Raw genomic sequence first — 20003 nt, 5'->3', positions numbered from 1 at the left:
AATACTTTATTAAGCATATAAATACAACACTATACCTGAAGAACAGACGGAAACTATGACGACCAAAGTATCCAAGTTAGTATTCTGTAGTGTAGCAGCTGAGTGTTTGTGGCCAGTACTGTGTTATCCCACGTGAACTCCAGTCCCTGAACACAACCTCATTTGCCGTCTTTGTGTTGCGTGAACAGGCTAATGAATTGTAGTGGCCCTTAGTCGTTTGGAATTGACTTCCGCTTGACAAATATCCCCTTCAACACAGAGGAGAAAAAAAAAAGAGTGTGTGAGTGCGACTGTGGTGTGCTGTGTGTTTGTGTGTGTGTGGGGCTCTCCTGTTCTTGGCTCTGAGGCCGAGAGTCTGGCTAGTGGCCACAGAGAAGCAGTGCAGACAGACGGCTGTGAAGCCTGTAATCAGACTGCTGTCCTACTTTAGCGCCCTGTTCCATGATGGGAGTGACTTTTTGTACGAGCAGAAAATCTTTGGAGGCCTGATTTCTGTCTGATGCTGCTAAACGCCATTCACTATTCTCCAGCCAATACAAACACAGCTCATCATCAGTACTGACAGTTCGGTTTGCTCTGCTCTCACAACCTGTGAGCCGTGTTATAATGCACAATATGTTCTTGCAAACGTGTCGAGCAGCACACTAACGAGTGAGATGGAGATGTTTGGCTTTAGTCTGTAGACAGCTGCACATTTCCAGTTCAAGGTGCTAATGGTCCTATCGCAGGTATAAGATCGTTATATCAGAGCCGAAGTGTGTGTGTGTGTGTGCTAGTCTCTGTGTGTGTGTACGTGAAGGTACCGCTGTTGTTTTGCACCTCACGTCAGTTTGTGCTTCTACAACGCTGTATGTAAAGTGACATAGCCTACTGGGAAACCAATAACACGTCGTTGTGACTGAAAGGTGAGATGATGGCAGAACTTTCTCTACAGCACAGTTGTAAAGTTGCAACGTGTTATGTGCTTGAATGGATAGTATTAATACCTATTTCACCCAGAGTAGCTTACAAAGCCTGAGGCAGCGGTTCCCAAAGTGTGGGTTGTAAGATTCCTTCCAAAAACCTTAAAAAATGGGTTAAAATGTTATATTTTACCCATTAATGTTATAATATATACAGCCATATGATATTGTGTCAAATAAACCACCTCCAGGGACAATGGGGTGCTCAGTCGCTAGCATCGTTATGTTGGGGGTCGCGGGCTGAGAGGTTTGGGAACGCCGGGCCTGAGGCTCTAAAAACATGTTCTTTAGTTGCTTTAAAACTCTAAAGTTAGAGTTTAATATTGGCCTTGGTTATCAGTTAATATGATTAATTATCTTGTTGATTAATCAGTTCAGAAACAAACTCACCACAAGTTAGCGTGAAAGAGCTAACCTCTAACAAGTTAGCTAGTGTGACGCATGCTAATGCTACACCCTGTGCTCTCCCTGTTTCTTAGTGTTATCTTCACTGTCATTTTGTCCAAAGGGATGAAATTAATTCCACTGAGTAATCCTGCTGAAGTAAGAGGAAAACTCCAAATGAATGCTAAATTGATGGTCAGTTTGCAAACTTGCTAGCTCAGAGGCTAATGGGACGTTAGGTTCTTGCAGTGAACTCAAGCGTGCAGTCATTGGTATCCCTCCTTAAACTGACTGGCCCTCCTCCCTCTGGACTTTCTTACCCTCCATTTCCTCAAAGGGTACCACTTTTTTTAAGGGATTTGCAGGAGGTTCAAAGTGTAAAACTTGGAGCCAACCAGGCGAACAAATTGAGTCTTAAATTAGTGATACAGTGAAACGTTGCAATTTCCAAGTCAAGAAGCAGTTTCTTTGAACATCAGCTTTACTTTAACTTGGATTCCTGCCATCGTCTTAGAGATTATATGACAGATGTTTGCCTGGGACTCTTTGTGCCCACAGAGGTTTTTCTGTACCGGCTCTGCTCAGAGACAAAGTAAAGACTGTGGGCTGGAGATGGACAGCTCAAGGTCAGGATTCAGAGCTCCCTCGGTGTCTGGCCTAGTTGAAGAGGCAGAGCAACTCTTTAATTCACCAGGAAGGACGAGTCGTTAGCAGTCATTTTAGCCACAGAAGCGTTGTGCCTTAGTCTGAACACGTCGTTTATCTTAATTAGTTTGTGAGTACTCGTGAAGCAAATTGCTTTCTGGCTGACCTTGTCCTGTTGCTCGATTAAAAACAAAAAAACAACTCTGATACAGAAAGGAGTCATTTGGGGAAACTGGTGCTTGGATTAAGGAAGTGACATGGGTAGCCTTAATAGGCGATTTTCAGAGGAGCTCAAGCGCAGAGGCTGCCTGTGATAAGTGTGTGTGTGTGTGTGTGTGTGTGTGTGTGTGTGTGTGTGTGTGTCTGCTGCTCTCCATATCCTTCAGCAGTGTAATCTCCCACAGGGCCTTTCCTCCTCTCTGCTCCGCTATTCACCGCTCATCATTAGGATGGACTCCGTGTCACTCCTCACTTCAGCACTTCTCTCTCTGCTTTCTTCAGGCTAAAGGGGGTTCGTGAACAAAGCCTCGCTTGGCCTCCTCGTTCCTCTCCTCTTCCACTCCTCCCTTTCTCCTACCCCCCCCTTTTTTTTCCTCACTCTTCTTCTTCTTCTTCTGTCAGATCGCTTCGCTCCTCGCCCACTTGGGCTGACTGTGCCGTCCTGCAGGGTAGTGAAGGTTTTCCTATTTTTCTTCTTTCTTTTTTTTTTCTCCTTCAGCCGTCCTGTGCCCGGGAGGTGTTGGAAATAAAAAAGGGAAACAACACCAGCAAGAAAAGATATCCAATAGAAGAGTAGCGAGCAGAAACAGACGATAGGAGAAACATTCTGCAGCAACAAAAGAGATTAAAGTCAAAAACCTAAAAATGTTATTTCACTTTATTTTCATCTACAAATCCTACTTTTAAAAAACAACAATGTGCCAGTGGCTGCTCAGATCTAATGCAAAGCTCAAATATTCATCTGCCGTGTTCGCTCTTACATTATTTCAGAGTTCTCCTCAACATCTCATTTTCCTGTGTGACTTTTTTTCTGCTCTTCTGTGAGTGTGTGAGTACAGTAAAGACAGAGAGGCTTTATAGGCAGGATCAGATTTAGAACAAGAAACTAAACGCATGCTGTGAGGAGCTCTGAGACTTATTTGTTGAAATGAGGAGAATTATGTGACCTCTCAGCAGTTTTTGAATCACATTCAAACTTGTAATCGTGACTTTTGTTCAGCAAAGATGACGTTTCTGCTCTTTGATTCACCTAAACGCAGGTTTAATAATGAAATGATCCCTTTACACCTTCTTAATTAACACTCTTTATTAATGGGCATAAAGAGAAGCTCTGCATGTTAACAGCAGAAGACGTGTGCCATTGTGTTCCTCCGTACGCTGTTTAATCATTCACTTGTGTGTGTGTGTGTGTTTTGTTCCATACATACAAAAGAGTCTCATTACTAAGCCCCGTCATTGTTCGCCAAAAGGTAACACATTCCTTTGTCCCTTCCATAATTTATTCCTGTGGCTCAAAGTCTGTATGCACACACCTCTCGTTCAATAAGTGCCTTATTTTATATCGAATTTATATTTTGCATATTTGTGATTACATTCCATCCGTATACTGTAATATCTAGATCAAGACTAAAGGGAACTTCACCGCTGTAATACTATTTCCTGTGCAAATGTATTCTGTATAAATGCAGATTGTGTATTCCGTGATGTTCAGTAAGGAAAAGTATGTCATTAATCGTTTTATTAATAAATGTATTTGCTTCAGTAGCTGATTCTTTAAGACTTTTTTTCCTGGCTTGCTGACGAGTTGAAACGCGGGGAGTCAACGAGCATCGTTATGATCGTCACGCAAACACCAACGTTAACTCGAGACATTCCCCCCCCCCGAGGTCGGCCGCGCTCTTTGCCGTTCGCTGTGGAAATAGCTGGCCGAAGCTGAACGTTAATCCACCCACCAGCAGCTGCTTCGCTGAGTGACGTGGTGACGAACTTAAACCCCTGCAGTCGGCATGACAACGCCGCTTCCCACTCCCACTGCGTCAGCCACCAGGAGCTACACACTCAGCAGGGGGCTTTAATCCACTGGCTGATGGATGACTATCGGCTGGACTTTTCTTTCCTAAAGGGCACTGAGTAAGTAAAGCAGGACAGCCTGACCTGCTGCTTAAATAAATGGACAGAGAGTGATTTGTGAAGAATGAACTGACCCAAACTAATCTGCCTCCATGGTGGGCTCTCGGTGCTTTTAAATACACAGCACTGCTTCCAAATGAGGGTGTAACATCTAATATGATGTTGGTCTGTGGACTGACCTGCTGGTTGAATAAATTAAATGAATCCTTATAATGGATTGGAACAATTATAAAATTTAACCTTAATTCACTTGTTACAAGCTCCTCGTTGTGACCTCGTTGTCCTTGCTCGTGCAGGTAAATTCTTCATTTTATAATCCTAATATTGCCTATATAACAAAAGGGAGAAACTCATTTGAATTGTTTCCAATTTGAATTGTAGAAACAGAGAATAAGTTCAGCGTCATTACCCAAAGACTGTTTGATACATGGTGTGTGAGATGGGAATCAAACCACCGCATCTTATGAATAATGGCCCACACTTAAAATTAAAGCAGCCCTTTAAGTCATCATGAAGAATCCGGACAGTTCCATTCTTCTTCTTGACCAACTTTACACACATTGCAAGTCAAGGGAGTAATCGAGGGGTTAGAAGTGAAATAACAACACTTGCCCCTCCCTCTTTTCCACCAATTAGGTGCCCTTAAGACCGGCCCTTTAAATCCAAGTTAAGCGTGAAGTTTCAGAGACCCACAGATCTGAATGTGGTCGTTTTGAAAATCCTTTAAATATGGAGCTTTTCTGAAACTTTAGTGTACACACACATGACATCTCGTGTTTACAAAGTCCAGATCTAAGCGAGACAACTTCCCCTCAGTCGACTTGTGAAAACACAAAAAGACAAATGGCCGCCTTGAACGATCAGTGCATTTTTATTTTTCCATCACAGTACAAAAATAAATTAAAATAAGCAGAAACGAAATGAAAAAAGTTTCAATTACACAAAGAGCTTTTTTTGTCTTTTTCGAAAAGAACATTTTTATTGAACAGCATGGACACCCCTGCCTCACCACAGCGAAGGGAAAACCAAGTCCGAGTACCAGTGTGATCTGTGTTTGCTTCACGTCCATAAGAAAACTGTCACACATTCTTCTGTACAAATAAAACGCCGTCATTCACACACTCACACAGACACACATTCACGCACACATGCAGCCCTCGAACGCCCCCCCTCTTTGAACTTCTCAACCCACTGTTTCGTTTTTTTATCTACAAAGTACGCAACAAGATACAGAAAAAAATGTTGACAGAAATCTTTAACTATCACTTGAGTCTTTTTTTTTTTTTCATATTTAATAAGCTTCTGAAAGTCTCAAACAACTACTCAATGATGCAAAGTGGGGAAAAAATGGCACATTTCAAGTGAGTCGGGGCAGGTGGACGGGGGAGAATAGGATTCTCGTTTTCCGTTGAGGCCCTTCAACCCGACGCCCTGCTTTTTCCTGCCCGAGCAGACGCCCTGTCAGAGACTGTGCCCCCCCCCCCCCTTTGTGTGCCAGCAAAAGCTAACAAAAGAAGTTTCCTTTATTGATCTAACTCCAGGATGTGACAATCTGAGCTGCTCATTTCCTCTGACTCACTAACACAAGGCTTCCTCTCTCTTGGAACAACTTAAAAAACATGATAGAAGACTTTCGTTGGCACGCCCAGTCCATTAACACTGCTGAAGAGGACGCACAATGTGTCTGTACTGATGAGAAGGGAAAACTGGTTTCTAATACATATCTGAATAGACATACTTAAGTTCCCACAGTGATTGGACGCCTTATAGAGATAGAAAAAAAAAAGCTGCAGAGAAGAATCTCCAACGAGTCTACTTGAAGAAAAAATAATCCCATCTGAATTGTTCTGCATGCTTACTGTTTTGGTTTTAATGGTGTCCCTATTCCACACTGCCGCACATCCTTTAAGTCGAGTAGTTTGTTGGATTGAATATGTGATTACTCCTGATCTGTTGCAGCCCCCCTGCGTGAACGGGACGCCGCCTCACATTTGGTTTTACACAGAGGCGATGCAGATGGATCGTCCTGTGCCCTTGTGCAGGACGAGCGTCACTGAAAGATTTGTATTCCCATGGTGATGATGTGTGTGCTTCCCTTTTCATGATATGTGGGACAGCAGGTGGGATTAGCTCCAGTGTAGCACGATAAAAAGATGTTTTTTATGGGGGGGGCGTTAGGGTCAGTGTTGGGCTCCTCAAGGTGTCCTTGATGATGTCACTTTGGTGATGATCAGACTAAGAATTGGTTTTGATCGAAGGGTATTTTCAACGACACGTGGATCAATAAATTCCTGCAACATTCATTTGCATAAACCAGATCAATCTTCATTCCCACCAAAGATGAGCGCACCTGCACAGCCTGCAAAACCTCCTCGTCATGTCCTTCCCTTTGCAAAGTCTCTCCTCTCTCATTTACATTAATGTGCCTAAATAAATACATAAATGGCAATAAATTAGGTGTCAGTAAGTAGTTATTAGAAGATGAAAATCCACCCCATCCCCCACCAGCAGGACAAACAGTTCAGTGTTTCTCAGACTCGTGGGGTTTTCATCAAAGATATGGCACTGTTTGAACATTTGCTATGCTGAATCATAAGCACAAATCAAAAACATCATTCCAGAGTGGTTGCAACACAACCTATCGACAAAAGTACAAAATGAAGTCCCCTGGTTAAACAAATAGCCTATTTTAGCAAGCAGAGCTAGAAAAAAAAAACTATTGTCACTTTGTTCACAGCATTCTCTAATGTAGATGCAGTTGGTTTTTAAATCAAGTAAAAAGAAGAGATAGAATAATTGCTCCTGCCTTCCTCCTGGAAACGAAAATTGCATGGCACACGTGCAAAACATTACATTTCTAAGTAAAAAAAGAACCAAAAAGAAAGAAAACTTGTTCCAGAAAAGCAATAAACAAGCCTCCATTGGTGTTAGCCTCTGGGAGGTAAAACATCCATTAACTCTTTTTTTTTTTCTCGACGAAAATAAAGTTCTGACCAACAGTATGACCACTCAATTTGGCCACACCTCCTCCGGCTGTTGTCCTGTCATCAAAAGTCCCACAATGCAATGCCTCCTTACAGTCCACCCAATCTTCCCTTGTACAGTAAAAGTCCTGCAAAAACACGGACCCAGCATGAATGCTCGTCGCTCTTCTTTCAGATATGCATCGCAGCAGAAAGTGTCCAGTCGTATCCGTGTTCATGGAGGGGGGGGGGGACGTTGGTGTTCCAGAGAGCCAGGGTTATCAGCCGAGGATGCTCGCTCATCCGTGATGCATGAAGAAAGCCAGTCAGGCGATGGCCCTCACCCTCCTGCAGTAGGCAGTGCACATCAAATCGTCAAACAGTCAGAAGGTCACTGGTGGGCTGCTGCAGCCTCAGTCCTGTCCACATTCATTGCTGTAGATGTTTGCTCCCTTTTCAAATGTTTTTTTTTTTCAGTCTTTTTGTCTGAATGTTTTTGTAAGATTAAATAGATATATATCTGTATGTAAGCAGAGGATCTACCCAAGTCTGGCATTTTTTGTTCATCAGTCAAAAAAGCTTTCATTCTTAGGTTAAAGATAATCCATCCTTTGCTTGCTTAAAAATAGAATTTGGCCTTAATTGTTAATCTCACCTCCCATTATCAGGTCAGCAACTGTTATCAAACACAACACAAATTTTTGCAAAAGATGATATTATCAGGGAGGCCACTCATCATTGGAAACTCTTAACGACTAGCTCTATCTAATCTCTCCACGTTAACCTCGCTCAGCCTGTTTACTTCCCCCACGGCGTCAAACAGGTGACGCACTGTCACGTCCTCAGCGTCACGTACAGACACACACGGTAGGTCTTACCCTTCTACGTCTTCATGAGATGCAAAACACCTGTCAGGCAACCTTAAACCTTCTGTAGTGTCATTCAAATCTACTAAAATAAGCCATTTTATTCAGGCGCTAAACAGGAAGTAAACTACAACTGTAGCAGATTAGCTCTGTGGCGACATTATGTGACGTAGGGTTAACTTCTGCACGTGCCAAACGTCCTTATTTGACAAACTGTGGCTGAATTGTTCTCACTTTTCATATCACAGTGGGGGACTCATTATCAATAAATCCTTGTGTGTACTTATTCCCCCATTTTGAAGCACTTTGAGCTTCTTCTCTTGTCAGAAAAGTGCCATAAGCCTACCTGTAAGGTTTATGATCATTAAGTCTAGATGGTTGTTGTGAATGACAAATTCTAAACTGTCCACATGTTGTTGTAGATTGGACATTAAAGTGAAAAGCATCAAAATTATCCTCTCAAACTTGTCAAAATGCCAGACTGGAGTATGCCCCCCCTCCCTCCCCTGCCCCCTCTGTGCTCCCCCCCCTCCCCCCAGCATCCCCTCACCGGTCCAGACCGATGAGCAGACGGCTCCTCTCCTCCTCCTTCTGGCTTTCGTTCTTCAGGTCCGCGAACACCTGAGTGAAGTAGTGCGGGTCCGAGTTAATCTGCAGCATCTTGGCGCTCATCAGGTTGATGATGGACAGACAGCGGTCCCAGAAGGTCTCCTTGGAAGTCTCCACCAGGAAGGGCTTGAGCGGGTAGGAGATCTCGTTGCCCATGTAAGAGTAAGACAGGTAGAGGCAAGTGAGCAGCACGGCCTGCAGCTCGTGCTCCGTGGCCACCTCGGAGGAGACCACGTCACGGCAAAGCATGTAGACGAAGACCACGTTAGCGGGTGTGATGAAGCCCTGGTCCTGCCAGCCCTGGAGGAGAAGGGAGCGGTCCACGCTGCGCAGCCACAGCACCGGATCAGTCGGTGACAGGTGTTTGAGCCGGTAACAGCGCCGGCACAGGAACTCCCCGAGGCAGCGCAGCAGCTCACTGGTGGAGGCCTGCACGATAACTCTCTTTGGGGTCCCAGGGGCCACGTTGGAGTTGGTGAGAGGGGCCTTTTTCACGGACGAAACCGTGTTGTTGGAGTTCTTGGTGAGAGCTGGGGTGCTCTGATCCTGGGTGAAGGTGGAAAGGTTGGCGCATGACTGCGACTTCTTCAGGTTCTCGTTGTTCAGTTGAGTGACGTTATTCTGGTAGTTTGCGTTGGGCTGCACCTTCTTGGAGCCCTTCTTCTTGGCCGACACCGCTACAATCCGTTTCCATGGCAGCACGTTGATGAGCGAGTGGCGCTTCAGGTTCTTGTCTTTGGCGTTCTTGCTGTTCTGCACGGCGGTGTAGTGACCCACTGTGGCGGGTCCATCCTCAAACAGAGCCGCCTTCCTGTAGCTGGGGGACAAAGACAGCACGGTTCCCATGGTGACTATGAGGGACGTCCAGGGGCTTCAGCCGCACTGGGTGAGAGAAGCGTCTACCAGAGAGGGTCCTGAGGGTCTAAACGCCTCGATGCTTCTGGGAGCTGGGGGTCCCGGGCTACAGGCTGCGGCTGAGCATGTAAAACCGAGGAGATGTGTCCTTTGTACGGTCTCGGCTGGATGTGCAGCTCTCTGTCTGCGTCTGCTGGAGGCAGAAAAGATCAACATCAATCAGTGAAAGATCAATTTGACCTTTAAATCATTAATAGTTATTAACTCGTAAACAACATGTATTAGAGTTCTATATCAAATCCATAGTCATCCAGCTTTCATCAGATAATATTGCTGTTATCAGTTCTGAACGTGGGCTTATTTGATTGTACCCCAGGCTTATTAGCAGCATTGATCTGACTCAGTAAGTGCTAGAATGGATCAGTCTTTAGCTCCTAATGAATTCAAGCTGCATATATCCTCCAGCAGAATATAGCGTCAATCAATGCTAACATTATGGACATATTAGTGTGATATTATACTAAATAAAATTGGCTCCATTAATATGCAGGAGAGTAAAGTGCATAAAGGGGAAACACATCTAATGTTAGATGGTGCATCGTCCATTTAGAGGAATACTGCACCGCATTTGATATAAATGGATCCTATATTGTTATTTCATTAATATTTAACATTGAGAGATCCATATTTTATGGGCAATGGCCGACCAATGGACCACGCGCCATCCCTCGCAGTAAAATGGAAGACAGAAACGTAAACACCTTAATAACAGGTGAAGGTCGAGTTGATGCAGATATAGGATTGGGCTCATTAAAAAACCAAATTCAAGGTCATACTGGTTAGCATGAATACAGAAAAAGATAAGCAAAGAGATATCCATGATCCTTTCTTTACACGACATGTTTTCGCCCTCACTGCGGTATCTCTGCATTTCTAAAGACAGGCGATGGATCGGCTTGCGCAGGATTCAGGCTGCTGGATCCTTCATTCCTTCACCCTCTAATCAATCACACTCATCAGCTGTGAATGAATTCCAAAAACACCAGCTTTAATGTGACTTAAGGGGAATGAATTCAAGCACGCAGGAGGTTCTGCCAGTGAGGAGGAGCTGTGCACATCGGGCGCTCTCCGTGGTGCTGAAACTGAGCGTCTGCGTCGAAACAGAACGATGGGCGTAAACGGCGGTGGCTTAAAACATAGAAAATCATCATGTTGCCCTCTAACCTGTTAATATCTCGTCATGTTTCATTGGATTTGTACATCTGTATTTTCAATTCCATCAGAACTTCAATTTATTTCGTTGTTTTCCTTATTAGATATTGCTGCGTATTTTCTATTTTCAAGCACGAGGATGCACAGATCCGTGTGATGTAAAGTTTCACATTTTACTCACACATATGTTGAAAAATGAAAGAGCTTACCAGATATCCGGCCTAGTGAGAATTTAAATCTCGATGCAACGATGATGTCCCTCGTCTAGATCCTGTGTTTCCTCGCCAAAAACGCGATAAAAAACATCAAACCATCGCGGAGAATACAAATGCAACAAAGACGATAATCCAAGTCGAGTCAACCAAAAAAAAAAGAAAAGCTGAGGATGAGCACGCCTCTCGAGTCTGCGGTGCGCAGACGATGGCAGGCAGTTGTGGAATGGATGCTGGGATGAAGATGTGCTCCTTGGTCCTCCTGGCCGTGAGATGCGGATGCTGCGAGCTCAGGGCTGATGTTGTGTTGTGTCATTGACTGTGTGAGGTTGCTGGTTGACGCAAAGGCGGTGGTGGGGCGCCGCTCTGTGCTCTGTGCGCGCTGCTGTCAGTGCCGAGAAACTACTCCGCCTATAGACACACACAGCAGGCATGCATGTAAACTGAACCCAGTGAACTCAATGGTTTTCTTCATGACACTATTACCACCAATCAGCAGTCATATATGCACTGCGTATGTATGTAGTATGTTGTCTTGGCAGGATCTATAGTTGCATAGGAAGACAAACCTTTCTTTTAATTTACTATTTAAATCCAAAGCTTGTGAGGGCAAGGGCCATCTCATCTCAATAACTTAGCTTTTATATTTTTTATAGTACTGTAATATTTAATGGCAACATCATAACAAATGTTTTTTTTTCAGTTCTCTAGTGGGGGCGTGTCTGTGGCACCCCACAATGATTTATGGTCGGAAGATTGCATCATTTATTTCCATTTGGACAGATATTGCTATTGTTTTATTCTGCATCGATAATCAGCCAGTCATCAATATAAAAGAGATTACTCTTATGGACTGCGGACATAAGACTATGCATGCATAAATGACAGGCTATTGTTACATTTTTCCCACAATATCTTTTCGATTTAAATTGTTTTATTATGTTTTCCTTATTCCAAATATTCATATTAACACTGACGTTATTGTGTCTTGCTGATGAATAGCCCACATTTCTTTTACCATTATGTGGCCCATCTTTGTGCTTATCGCCTTAATTCCTTCTTCTTCTTTTTTTTAACTTGAACTCCCAAATTAAATGTGGTAGAAAAAGGAGCTTCTGGTAATGCCCTCGTGTTTACGTTTACGACCTAATTTCTGGTATGACTTCATTTCCCAGAATGCATTGATGCTTAAACGTAACGTAGTCCCTCCTTTGCACTTACGGCACGTAAGTTTTTTTTTTTTTTCATTCAAGGCAGTAGCGTTTTGAATAAGGAAGATGGCGGCTGCAGCAGTGGTTGAATTTCAGAGAGCCCAGTCTCTCATTAGCACGGACCGCAACGCCTCTATCGATATCCTCCATTCAATAGGTAGGTGTTCGGCCCGGGGTTCGAGGCGGACTTCATTCCTCTCAAGGTTATTATTCGGCAGAACTCAGTCAGTGAGAGGCGATGTTAGCATGCTAGCTAAGAGCTAGAGCCGGTTGTTCGCCGTGCTGACTCACTGTACAACGGCGAGCTACTGAATGCTATTAGCCTGTTAGCGACGCTGCTAGCCGACTGCAGGCCTGCGTTTGTAATATGAACCAGTTGAGTGACATTTTTTGTGAATTATTCGGTTTGTTTTTGCTCTTTTGTCGTTGTGTCATTAACAAGTTTCTAACCTTAACGGCCACTTAAGCCTGTCGCCTTGGCAACGGTTGCTGCCGTCAGCCCTGTGGCTAACGTCGTTAGCTCGTTGTCAATCAAACAGGGTGAAAGGTAGAGACCTGACACAGGCAACAACTCAACATGTTTGTTGTTGTTATGAGAAATGTGTGTAATCATAATGAGCCGAGAGTTCACTTTAGTTGTTGTTGTGAAAATAAAAAAATGGTTAATTTGAACACTAGTCTGCTGTAAGCAGCTCATATCTGTGTCTGTAGACATAGACATGTCCTCATATTGCCATGTCACTACAGTCCACTAGCTGTCAATCTGTTGTGCAACACTTGTTTGTTTACTGAAACATGAACAGTTGTGGCAAATAAAAACTGTTTCTCAACAAATGTCTGGTATCAGAACTTGGATTAACAATATGTCTGAATGCATAGCTATGGAAGTAATCACATTAGAGACATTTAATAGAGAACTGCCTTTATTTGTCAAAACATGCAGCCATACCAGGCTCATTAAAAGGACTGGGCTTTTATTTTAATTTCTATTGTATTCAAGTTTTCCTGAAACAATTGTTAAGTTTTTTCTCATAAAGATGGTTCTTCATGGGCAGGACATGACTGATTCATGCACAAATTAGCAGAATTGAACACGTACTGTTTTGAAGGGTTCTAATGAGAGTTTTTAATCGTAGAAGAAGTGGGCTTGATTAATAACGAGGATATAAATGCCTCTTAAGTGGATGATCCCTCTGATAGAGCAATATATCTGGGCTTTTAACTCTGTCAGACATGTAAAATGACTATGATTATTCATTCATTTTAGTCCTGGAGTATTACAAGAAGTATTAACTACTTCTTCTTCTTTCCAAAACAGTGCGGAGAGATGTTCAAGAGAACGATGAGGAGGCTGTCAGGGTTAAAGAACAGAGCATCCTGGAGCTGGGGACACTCCTGGCCAAAACCGGTCAGGCTGCAGGTAATAATTTCACCTTTTAACGAGTGCTATGAATAATCTTATGATAGTCATTGTGTTTTGTGACTCATTTAAAAAAAAAATATATATATATATAAATATATTTGTTTTTAATTTATCTTTCGTGTGCTCTCTCCAGAACTTGGGGGTCTGCTGAAATTTGTCAGGCCTTTCCTGATTTCCATCAGCAAGGCCAAGGCGGCCCGACTTGTTCGCTCTTTACTGGACCTCTTTCTTGATATGGAGGCAGCGACGGGGCAGGAGGTCGAGCTGTGTCTTGAGTGCATTGAGTGGGCCAAGACTGAAAAGAGAACCTTTCTCCGACAGGCTCTAGAAGTAAGATTCAATAAATATGAGGACGTTCAGAAAACATTGCAATATAAGCGTGCTCCACTACTAAAAGCCTGCATCTGAGGAAATGTTTTTTCCCTCTTTCATAATAGAAATACTGTGATATAGACCTGGATGTTTTTGTGATATGAAGCCTTAAAATGAAATATAAAGCCAATAACTTGTATCAGGAGCTGTGAGAAAAGGGCTGCTAATGAGGAGTTTAAGGACGCTGAGTTTCCAAAGGTTACTGGGTCATCAAAGGCGTTTGTGACAGCTTACACAGCGTACAGTTTTTTTTTATTGAATATGGATTCATTATTTCTGTTTGAACTGAAAGTGGTAATATTGCCAAGGCGAACATGCATCACTATTTATAATTAATGACGGCATACTAAAAGTGAAACAAACAGAAGCTTCGGCGTGTTTGGGAGAAGATGATATTCTACCTTTTTGTGGTTGATAGAGTGGGAGACGCTGTGACTCCAGATTGTGGAGCAATAAGATCCATAACAGCACCACTGATGCAGGACTCAACCGAGTGAGAACAGGACGCTGTATCGGGTTTGCCAGCGTGTAATGACAGCACGAGATGCTAATTCATTGAATGCATCGCGCCCTCTATGATGACATCATCCTGCTGCTGCGGCCAAAATGAGCTTTGTGGCCAAATAACCAGCAGCAGGTTCAAACTCACATCCAGGAATAAAAACAAAATACAGGATCAGCAAGATTCTGTGTTAGAAAAAAGAAGACAAGAAAGTGGCTGCTTTGATGTTGACGTCCTTGCAGCAGGTTGTGGTTTGCTTCAAGTTTCTCACCATGATTAATATGAGGAGTAAAAGAAATGACACAGTCTTTGATAATATCTCTGTGTGGGTATTAAATACTCGGGCTGAGGTAAAGAGGAGGGCTGATGTTTTATTATTAGTTTGAGTTTTACAAAATAGTTTAATGTTTACAATATAAACAACGTCATTGTTATTTTATTTATTTAAAGATTTATTTGATGGTTCTTCTTTGAGAACAGCGCGTTCACCTACTCATCGCACTTCCTGTTCCAAACATTTCTTGAAAATGTCATAAAAGGTAGCGAGTGGCATTTCAACATGCTTCATTACAGACGACATTTTAGGACACTACGACTTACTTAAAGGTTTTTCTCCATCACACGTCACTCAAGGATATACAGCAGGTACATGCTGCGGGTTCCTGCGTCCACTTTAATCCCATTTAAGAGCCTTCGCTTTTCACTTCAATATTTTCATCGTCCAAAATGTCCCCGAAACTTTAAAGGATTAAAACAAAGCATGGAGGAAGCTTAACCCCATACAAGACCCTCTCTCTCTTACTCTCTCTGTATTTGTGTATGTTGTTGCCAGTCCTTAAACGCAAGAACCCTTATTTAATGAAGTATTCTCCAGTCTTCATTTTTACAGTCTGGGTATAAAATGAAAACGGTTTTATTGTAACTCCAGTGAAATGTTTGGGATTTGTACTTTCTAGGCTTTGGAAATGTTGGCAACGATTGAGTTGTAAAAATAGGAAGGAGCTGGTCACAACAGAGAGCCTTCATTGTTCTTCTCGCACTGAACTGTTCAAAGTAAAGGTGGCTGTAATCCTGACTGAAACACATTTCAAACTCTGTACACAGCCACGGATTGCTGCTCACACTTTGTTTTCTTTTCAGGCACGACTGATCTCCCTCTATTTTGACACCAAACGATACCAGGAGGCCTTGGCGCTTGGTGAGTGTTTAGCAACGCAGCGTAGATTGCACCGTCTATCTTCTTCTTCTTCAGGGACTTGATTACAAAAAGGCCGACATTGCTTTTGGCTCTGACTTGTTCATCAAACATGCAGCATATAAAGAGGCTTTCTACTCTTCTAAGATGCACTAAAACTTTCAAATGTACATTTTATTGTTGTAATCTTTTGTCCCTATGGTACGACAAGCAGTGAAATTAGCATTTTTATTCAAATCTGTGGTTTATTCATTTAAGCAGTCAGACTCGTTTGTCCCTAAAAATGAAGCAGTGTAAAATCCCTCTAAGTCGCTGTTGTACAAAGTTCTTTCAAAGGTTATTTTCTTCTCCCCATCAGGCTCCCAGTTGCTCCAGGAGCTGAAAAAGATGGACGACAAACATCTTCTCGTGGAGGTTCAGCTGCTTGAAAGTAAGACCTACCATGCTCTCAGCAACCTGCCCAAGGCCCGCGCTGCCCTCACCTCCGCCAGGACCACCGCCAACGCCATCTACTGTCCTCCAAAGCTCCAGGCGGCTCTGGACATGCAGTCAGGTCAGACGTGTTTGCTTGTCTCAACGTGCTGGGCTCAGGTGGGCCGGACTCATGTAGCTCCTGTAGCTTTAGAAGGCATCACTACAACACTCATTTTATTTTCTATTAAATTTACAACCAGTAGCCTAGCAGTTAGTGTGCGTTCCCCATGTACAGAGCAGACAGTCGGCGTACGAATCCGACCTGTGGCTCCTTCTCAGCATGTCCTTCTCTTGTCTCTCTCTCTACCTGGTTTCTGTCCTCTCTGAAAGGAGGGCACAAAAGCCCCTAAATATTCTAAAAAATAATAGTAAATCTGCATAGTATCAAGAGATGAGTAAAAAAAATCTCACTTTAAAGTGACAGTGAAGCATGTCTCTGTCAGCTGTGTTTGAATCTACATTTTCTCATACTGATAACATCACTAAGTTGGACAGTTGGTTCTAACGAGTTGGACGTCTGAAGAGCTGCGAGGCTCGATAGTCTGTTTGTTTGTTTATGACATTAAAAGTCTCAGTGAACTTTCTTCTTTAATTAATAACGTTGTGAAAGTCAACACATTATTTTTACATTTCTGAAACATGAGCTCGATCTTGAACCTGATCGAGCTCCTCCAGTTTTTGTTGATATTTGCCACCTGAGCGAGTCTGACTGAGCGCTTTGTTTTGACTGCAGATGTTTTATCTGTCACGCTGTGTGTTGCAGGAATCATCCACGCAGCAGAGGAGAAGGACTGGAAGACGGCGTACTCCTACTTCTTCGAGGCGTTCGAGGGCTACGACTCCATCGACAGCCCGAGAGCCATCACAGCACTCAAATACATGCTTCTGTGCAAAATCGTTCTCAACCTGTGAGTGCTGCTTCAAGCTCGGCCTAAAAGGATCCACTGTGACATTCAGACAATACTGTACCAAGTCCTGGCATCCGCATACTAACGAGGATTTATCTGTTTCAGACCCGAGGAAGTTCAAGCCCTGATCAGCGGTAAACTGGCTCTACGACATGCTGGCAGACAGGTACATACCAGATGCATTGTTCTTATAACAGAAACCAGCACGTGTATTTCTGTGATGTTCACAACAAACAGCGTTGTTTAAGAAAACCACTTTCCCTGGACTTTTTCACGCTGTAGTTGTTGCGTTTGGCTCCTTTCTGCAGAGAGACACTTAGATTTATTTTTTTGTCCTTATCCATTCAGACAGACGCACTGAAATGTGTCGCCCAGGCGAGCAAGAACAGATCATTAGCAGACTTTGAAAAGGTAAGAATCCTTTTTAATGCAATCAAAATCAAAGCAGGTTTTCTGAAGTTTGTAGTGTGCTTTTAGGATTTTATAAAAGTACGTTTTTCTTGTATCCAGGCCCTAACAGAGTACAGAGCAGAGCTGAGGGACGACCCCATCATCAACACCCACCTGGCCAAGCTGTACGACAGCCTGCTGGAACAAAACCTCATCCGGGTTATTGAACCTTTTTCCAGAGTACAGGTAAGGAAGAGCTGCACCTCGCTTTACAAAGGAACCCTGATACGATCACGTTTTACTCCACATCGACTCAAAGCTTCTGCACCGTAAAACCACATCTAGAAAGTGGTGTCCTATAAAGCGCTGTGACCGGTATACCAGTGTAAAACACTCAGGCACACACTGCCATTACAGAGAGTGCAGCTGTCACATCACACACGGCCCTCGACAGTGGGACATTGTTCAGTATTTTGTTTTTTTTACTACGGTTTTTGATGCCAAAGTGAAGCTCCGTTATGCGCAGGTTTCCAGGCGGTCTATCTTTTATTCATGTTTCCATAAAACGAGGGACTTCTCGATTCTGATTGGCTAGAGTGGTGTGTTTCCTCGACCCCTGTAGGGGGTCTGGACCCCCACTTTGAAAAAACACTTTTCACCACATCTCTTCCCGTAGGCTGAGAGCTCAACCAGAGTACTGAAGCTCGAAGGAGAGAAAAGAGTCTGAAGGAAAAGAGCGACAGGAAGTGAACGTTGTTGACTTTATGAAACGGTTCAACGCGCAGGGAGACAGTTTAAACCCTTCTTCTCTCTGGGAGACCCCCAAATGTCTCATGTATCGGGGCCTTTTATATTTCATCCAGGTTAAACAGTAGTTCCACTTTTTAAAGAGTGCCTGAAGTGAATAGTCTGATTTATAATCTTGTTGTAATGACTTCTTAAATAACAGTAAATACTGGTGTTTTGTTTTTGTGTTCTGGGCTCGTCGTTTAAAGAAGGCATCTGTATGAAGATCTGTGTTTAATCTGTCTCTCCTTCTGTTTCCAGATCGAACACATATCAGGGCTAATCAAACTGTCAAAGGTGTGTATCTCTTCAGTAAACAGTCTGATCCTCGGGCTTGTTTTGTTAAAACGCCTCTTATTCATAGCTTTTTTTTCCTCTTCAGGGTGATGTCGAGAGGAAATTATCGCAGATGATTCTGGACAAAAAGTTTCACGGTAATGAGAAACGTCTCCTTTCTTCAAAACAAATATCAGACCAGACGTCTTCGGCGTGCAGTAAATCAAAGTGTGTTTCTGTGTGCAGGAATCCTCGACCAAGGGGAAGGCGTGTTGATCATCTTTGAAGAACCTCCCGTGGACAAAACGTACGGAGCAGCCTTGGAAACAATTCAGAACATGAGCAAAGTCGTGGATTCACTTTACAACAAAGCCAAGAAGCTGACATAGGTAAATAAAATAAACGGAATTAAAAAAAGAGGACATGGCTTCTTTGCTCTCTTTTTTTTTTTTCTTTCTTTCTTTAATTCATAACTAAATGTCATCGTCTTTCGTCCTCAGAGCAGATTGCCACGGCAGTGCGATGGAGGAACTGTGTGTGTTTGACCAGCGTGTGTAACATTTTAAGAAGGGGATAAGGGAGAGCAACAAAGAGTCCCACAAACTGCAACAAACAGGATTCCCCCATCAAACTCCCCCGTCTCTCTCCCCCCCCCCTCCCCCCCTCCCCCTTAATGGACAATGTCATCACTTCTTCTGTCTGATTTCCCCCTCCCCTGCCCTCCCCCTCTTTACTTTTGATATCTCTTCAGGATTCTGTATAACACTCAGCGGCCAAATCAGGCCATCAGGGAATATTGTACAACCACAATAAAAAAGATGAAAAGGTTTAAGAATACATATATGTTTATATCTGCTATAAGGTTGGGCTTTCAGAGCCTTGAAGCTGACTCCACTGCAACCTCACAGGTGCAACGTTGACCTCTGTGGCCTCACGCTCTGCTACCACACGTGTACGCAGACTCGAGGCTCTCCTCCTTCTTCATAACTTTCAGAAGCACACGTGTTCTGTTTTTGAAAGGTTGGGATACTCCTTTAGGATTCTGAATTTTTGTCAAAGAGCTCCCTGTAGCTTTTTATTTGTCCCCCCTTTCACCATATCAATGCCAACAGTTAAGTATCCTCTGTATTTCAGAAATGTATTAAACTCACTTGATTTGTTTTTGGTTTTTTGTGTTTTTGTTTAAACAAAAAAAAAAGAAAAGAAAAGAGAAACCAGATGGTTGCCACATGTCTGCCCGCCCCGCCTGTGTCGGTTCATAGAACAGACCAGTTTGCCATTTCACCACTAGTGCCACTTTTTCGGCGCTTCAGATTGCCTCACTGTTCGGGTTGCAATATGAGATCTGAGGGCGGAGGTGGAGATGTTTTCATCCTCTCCTCTTGAGCGTCTGCGAGTTATCCCTGAGTGAGCATTTCTTCATTGTTAGCTCCTAGCACTAGTGTGGTATGCTAGCAACCAAACAATTTGTATGGTTTTTTTTTGTTTGTTTTTTTCTCTTATAAAATACATTTTCAAAATAAATATTTTGTATTTTAATGTTTTTGTCTTGTCTCTTGCAACAACAACAAAAATATGCTGGTGGTAATTGGACATGCTGTCTGCGGCCCCTCAGCTGTGATATTTGA

At 43.1% G+C, this 20003-nt stretch overlaps 3 protein-coding genes across 5 annotated transcripts in view; 2 read left to right on the top strand and 1 right to left on the bottom strand.

The window, feature by feature from the left end:
* The window catches only part of myo1d (myosin 1D), an 83606-nt gene extending 79851 nt beyond the window's left edge, over positions 1-3755 (top strand). Inside the window, 1 exon segment of the mRNA XM_079334018.1 lies at positions 1-3755. This exon segment is cut by the window's left edge and continues 1060 nt beyond it. The gene's annotated coding sequence lies outside the window, so the exon portion shown is untranslated.
* Positions 3756-4973: 1218 nt separating this feature from the next.
* On the bottom strand, positions 4974-11232 carry cdk5r1b (cyclin dependent kinase 5, regulatory subunit 1b (p35)). Of its 2 annotated transcripts, none has more exons than XM_079372049.1 (3): positions 10836-11232; positions 8501-9607; positions 4974-7432 (listed from the first exon to the last, which is right to left on the bottom strand). In XM_079372049.1, the coding sequence occupies exons 2-3, from the start codon at positions 9403-9405 to the stop codon at positions 7411-7413; spliced, it is 927 nt and encodes a 308-aa protein (XP_079228175.1). In that variant the 5' UTR covers positions 9406-9607; positions 10836-11232; the 3' UTR covers positions 4974-7410. The 2 variants fall into 2 exon arrangements, with proteins under 2 accessions (XP_079228175.1, XP_079228176.1); XM_079372050.1 differs by having other exon boundaries at positions 8501-9604.
* An 831-nt stretch (positions 11233-12063) lies between these two features.
* psmd11b (proteasome 26S subunit, non-ATPase 11b) lies at positions 12064-19914 on the top strand. Of its 2 annotated transcripts, none has more exons than XM_079334398.1 (13): positions 12064-12206; positions 13368-13469; positions 13606-13802; positions 15487-15544; positions 15900-16094; positions 16779-16923; positions 17029-17089; positions 17272-17334; positions 17434-17559; positions 18361-18396; positions 18482-18533; positions 18622-18764; positions 18881-19914. In XM_079334398.1, the coding sequence occupies exons 1-12, from the start codon at positions 12116-12118 to the stop codon at positions 18762-18764; spliced, it is 1269 nt and encodes a 422-aa protein (XP_079190524.1). In that variant the 5' UTR covers positions 12064-12115; the 3' UTR covers positions 18881-19914. The 2 variants fall into 2 exon arrangements, with proteins under 2 accessions (XP_079190524.1, XP_079190523.1); XM_079334397.1 differs by having other exon boundaries at positions 18876-19914.
* Positions 19915-20003: the final 89 nt, after the last annotated feature.

The sequence above is a fragment of the Symphodus melops genome (genome assembly GCF_947650265.1).
Source record: "Symphodus melops genome assembly, chromosome: 21".
Classification (NCBI taxonomy): domain Eukaryota; kingdom Metazoa; phylum Chordata; class Actinopteri; order Labriformes; family Labridae; genus Symphodus; species Symphodus melops.
This window is presented reverse-complemented; position numbering and strand designations above follow the sequence as displayed.

Bases quoted from the DNA above. Each gene is read 5' to 3' on its own strand.
- cdk5r1b (XM_079372049.1), bottom strand. From the start codon at position 9,405: ATGGGAACCGTGCTGTCTTTGTCCCCCAGCTACAGGAAGGCGGCTCTG. The intron at 7,433-8,500 runs GTGAGGGGATGC...TGCCTACTGCAG, and splicing joins CTGCTCATCGGTCTGGACCG to GAGGGTGAGGGCCATCGCCT.
- psmd11b (XM_079334398.1), top strand. From the start codon at position 12,116: ATGGCGGCTGCAGCAGTGGTTGAATTTCAGAGAGCCCAGTCTCTCATT. The intron at 13,803-15,486 runs GTAAGATTCAAT...TTTTCTTTTCAG, and splicing joins TTCTCCGACAGGCTCTAGAA to GCACGACTGATCTCCCTCTA. The intron at 16,095-16,778 runs GTCAGACGTGTT...TGTGTGTTGCAG, and splicing joins GGCTCTGGACATGCAGTCAG to GAATCATCCACGCAGCAGAG.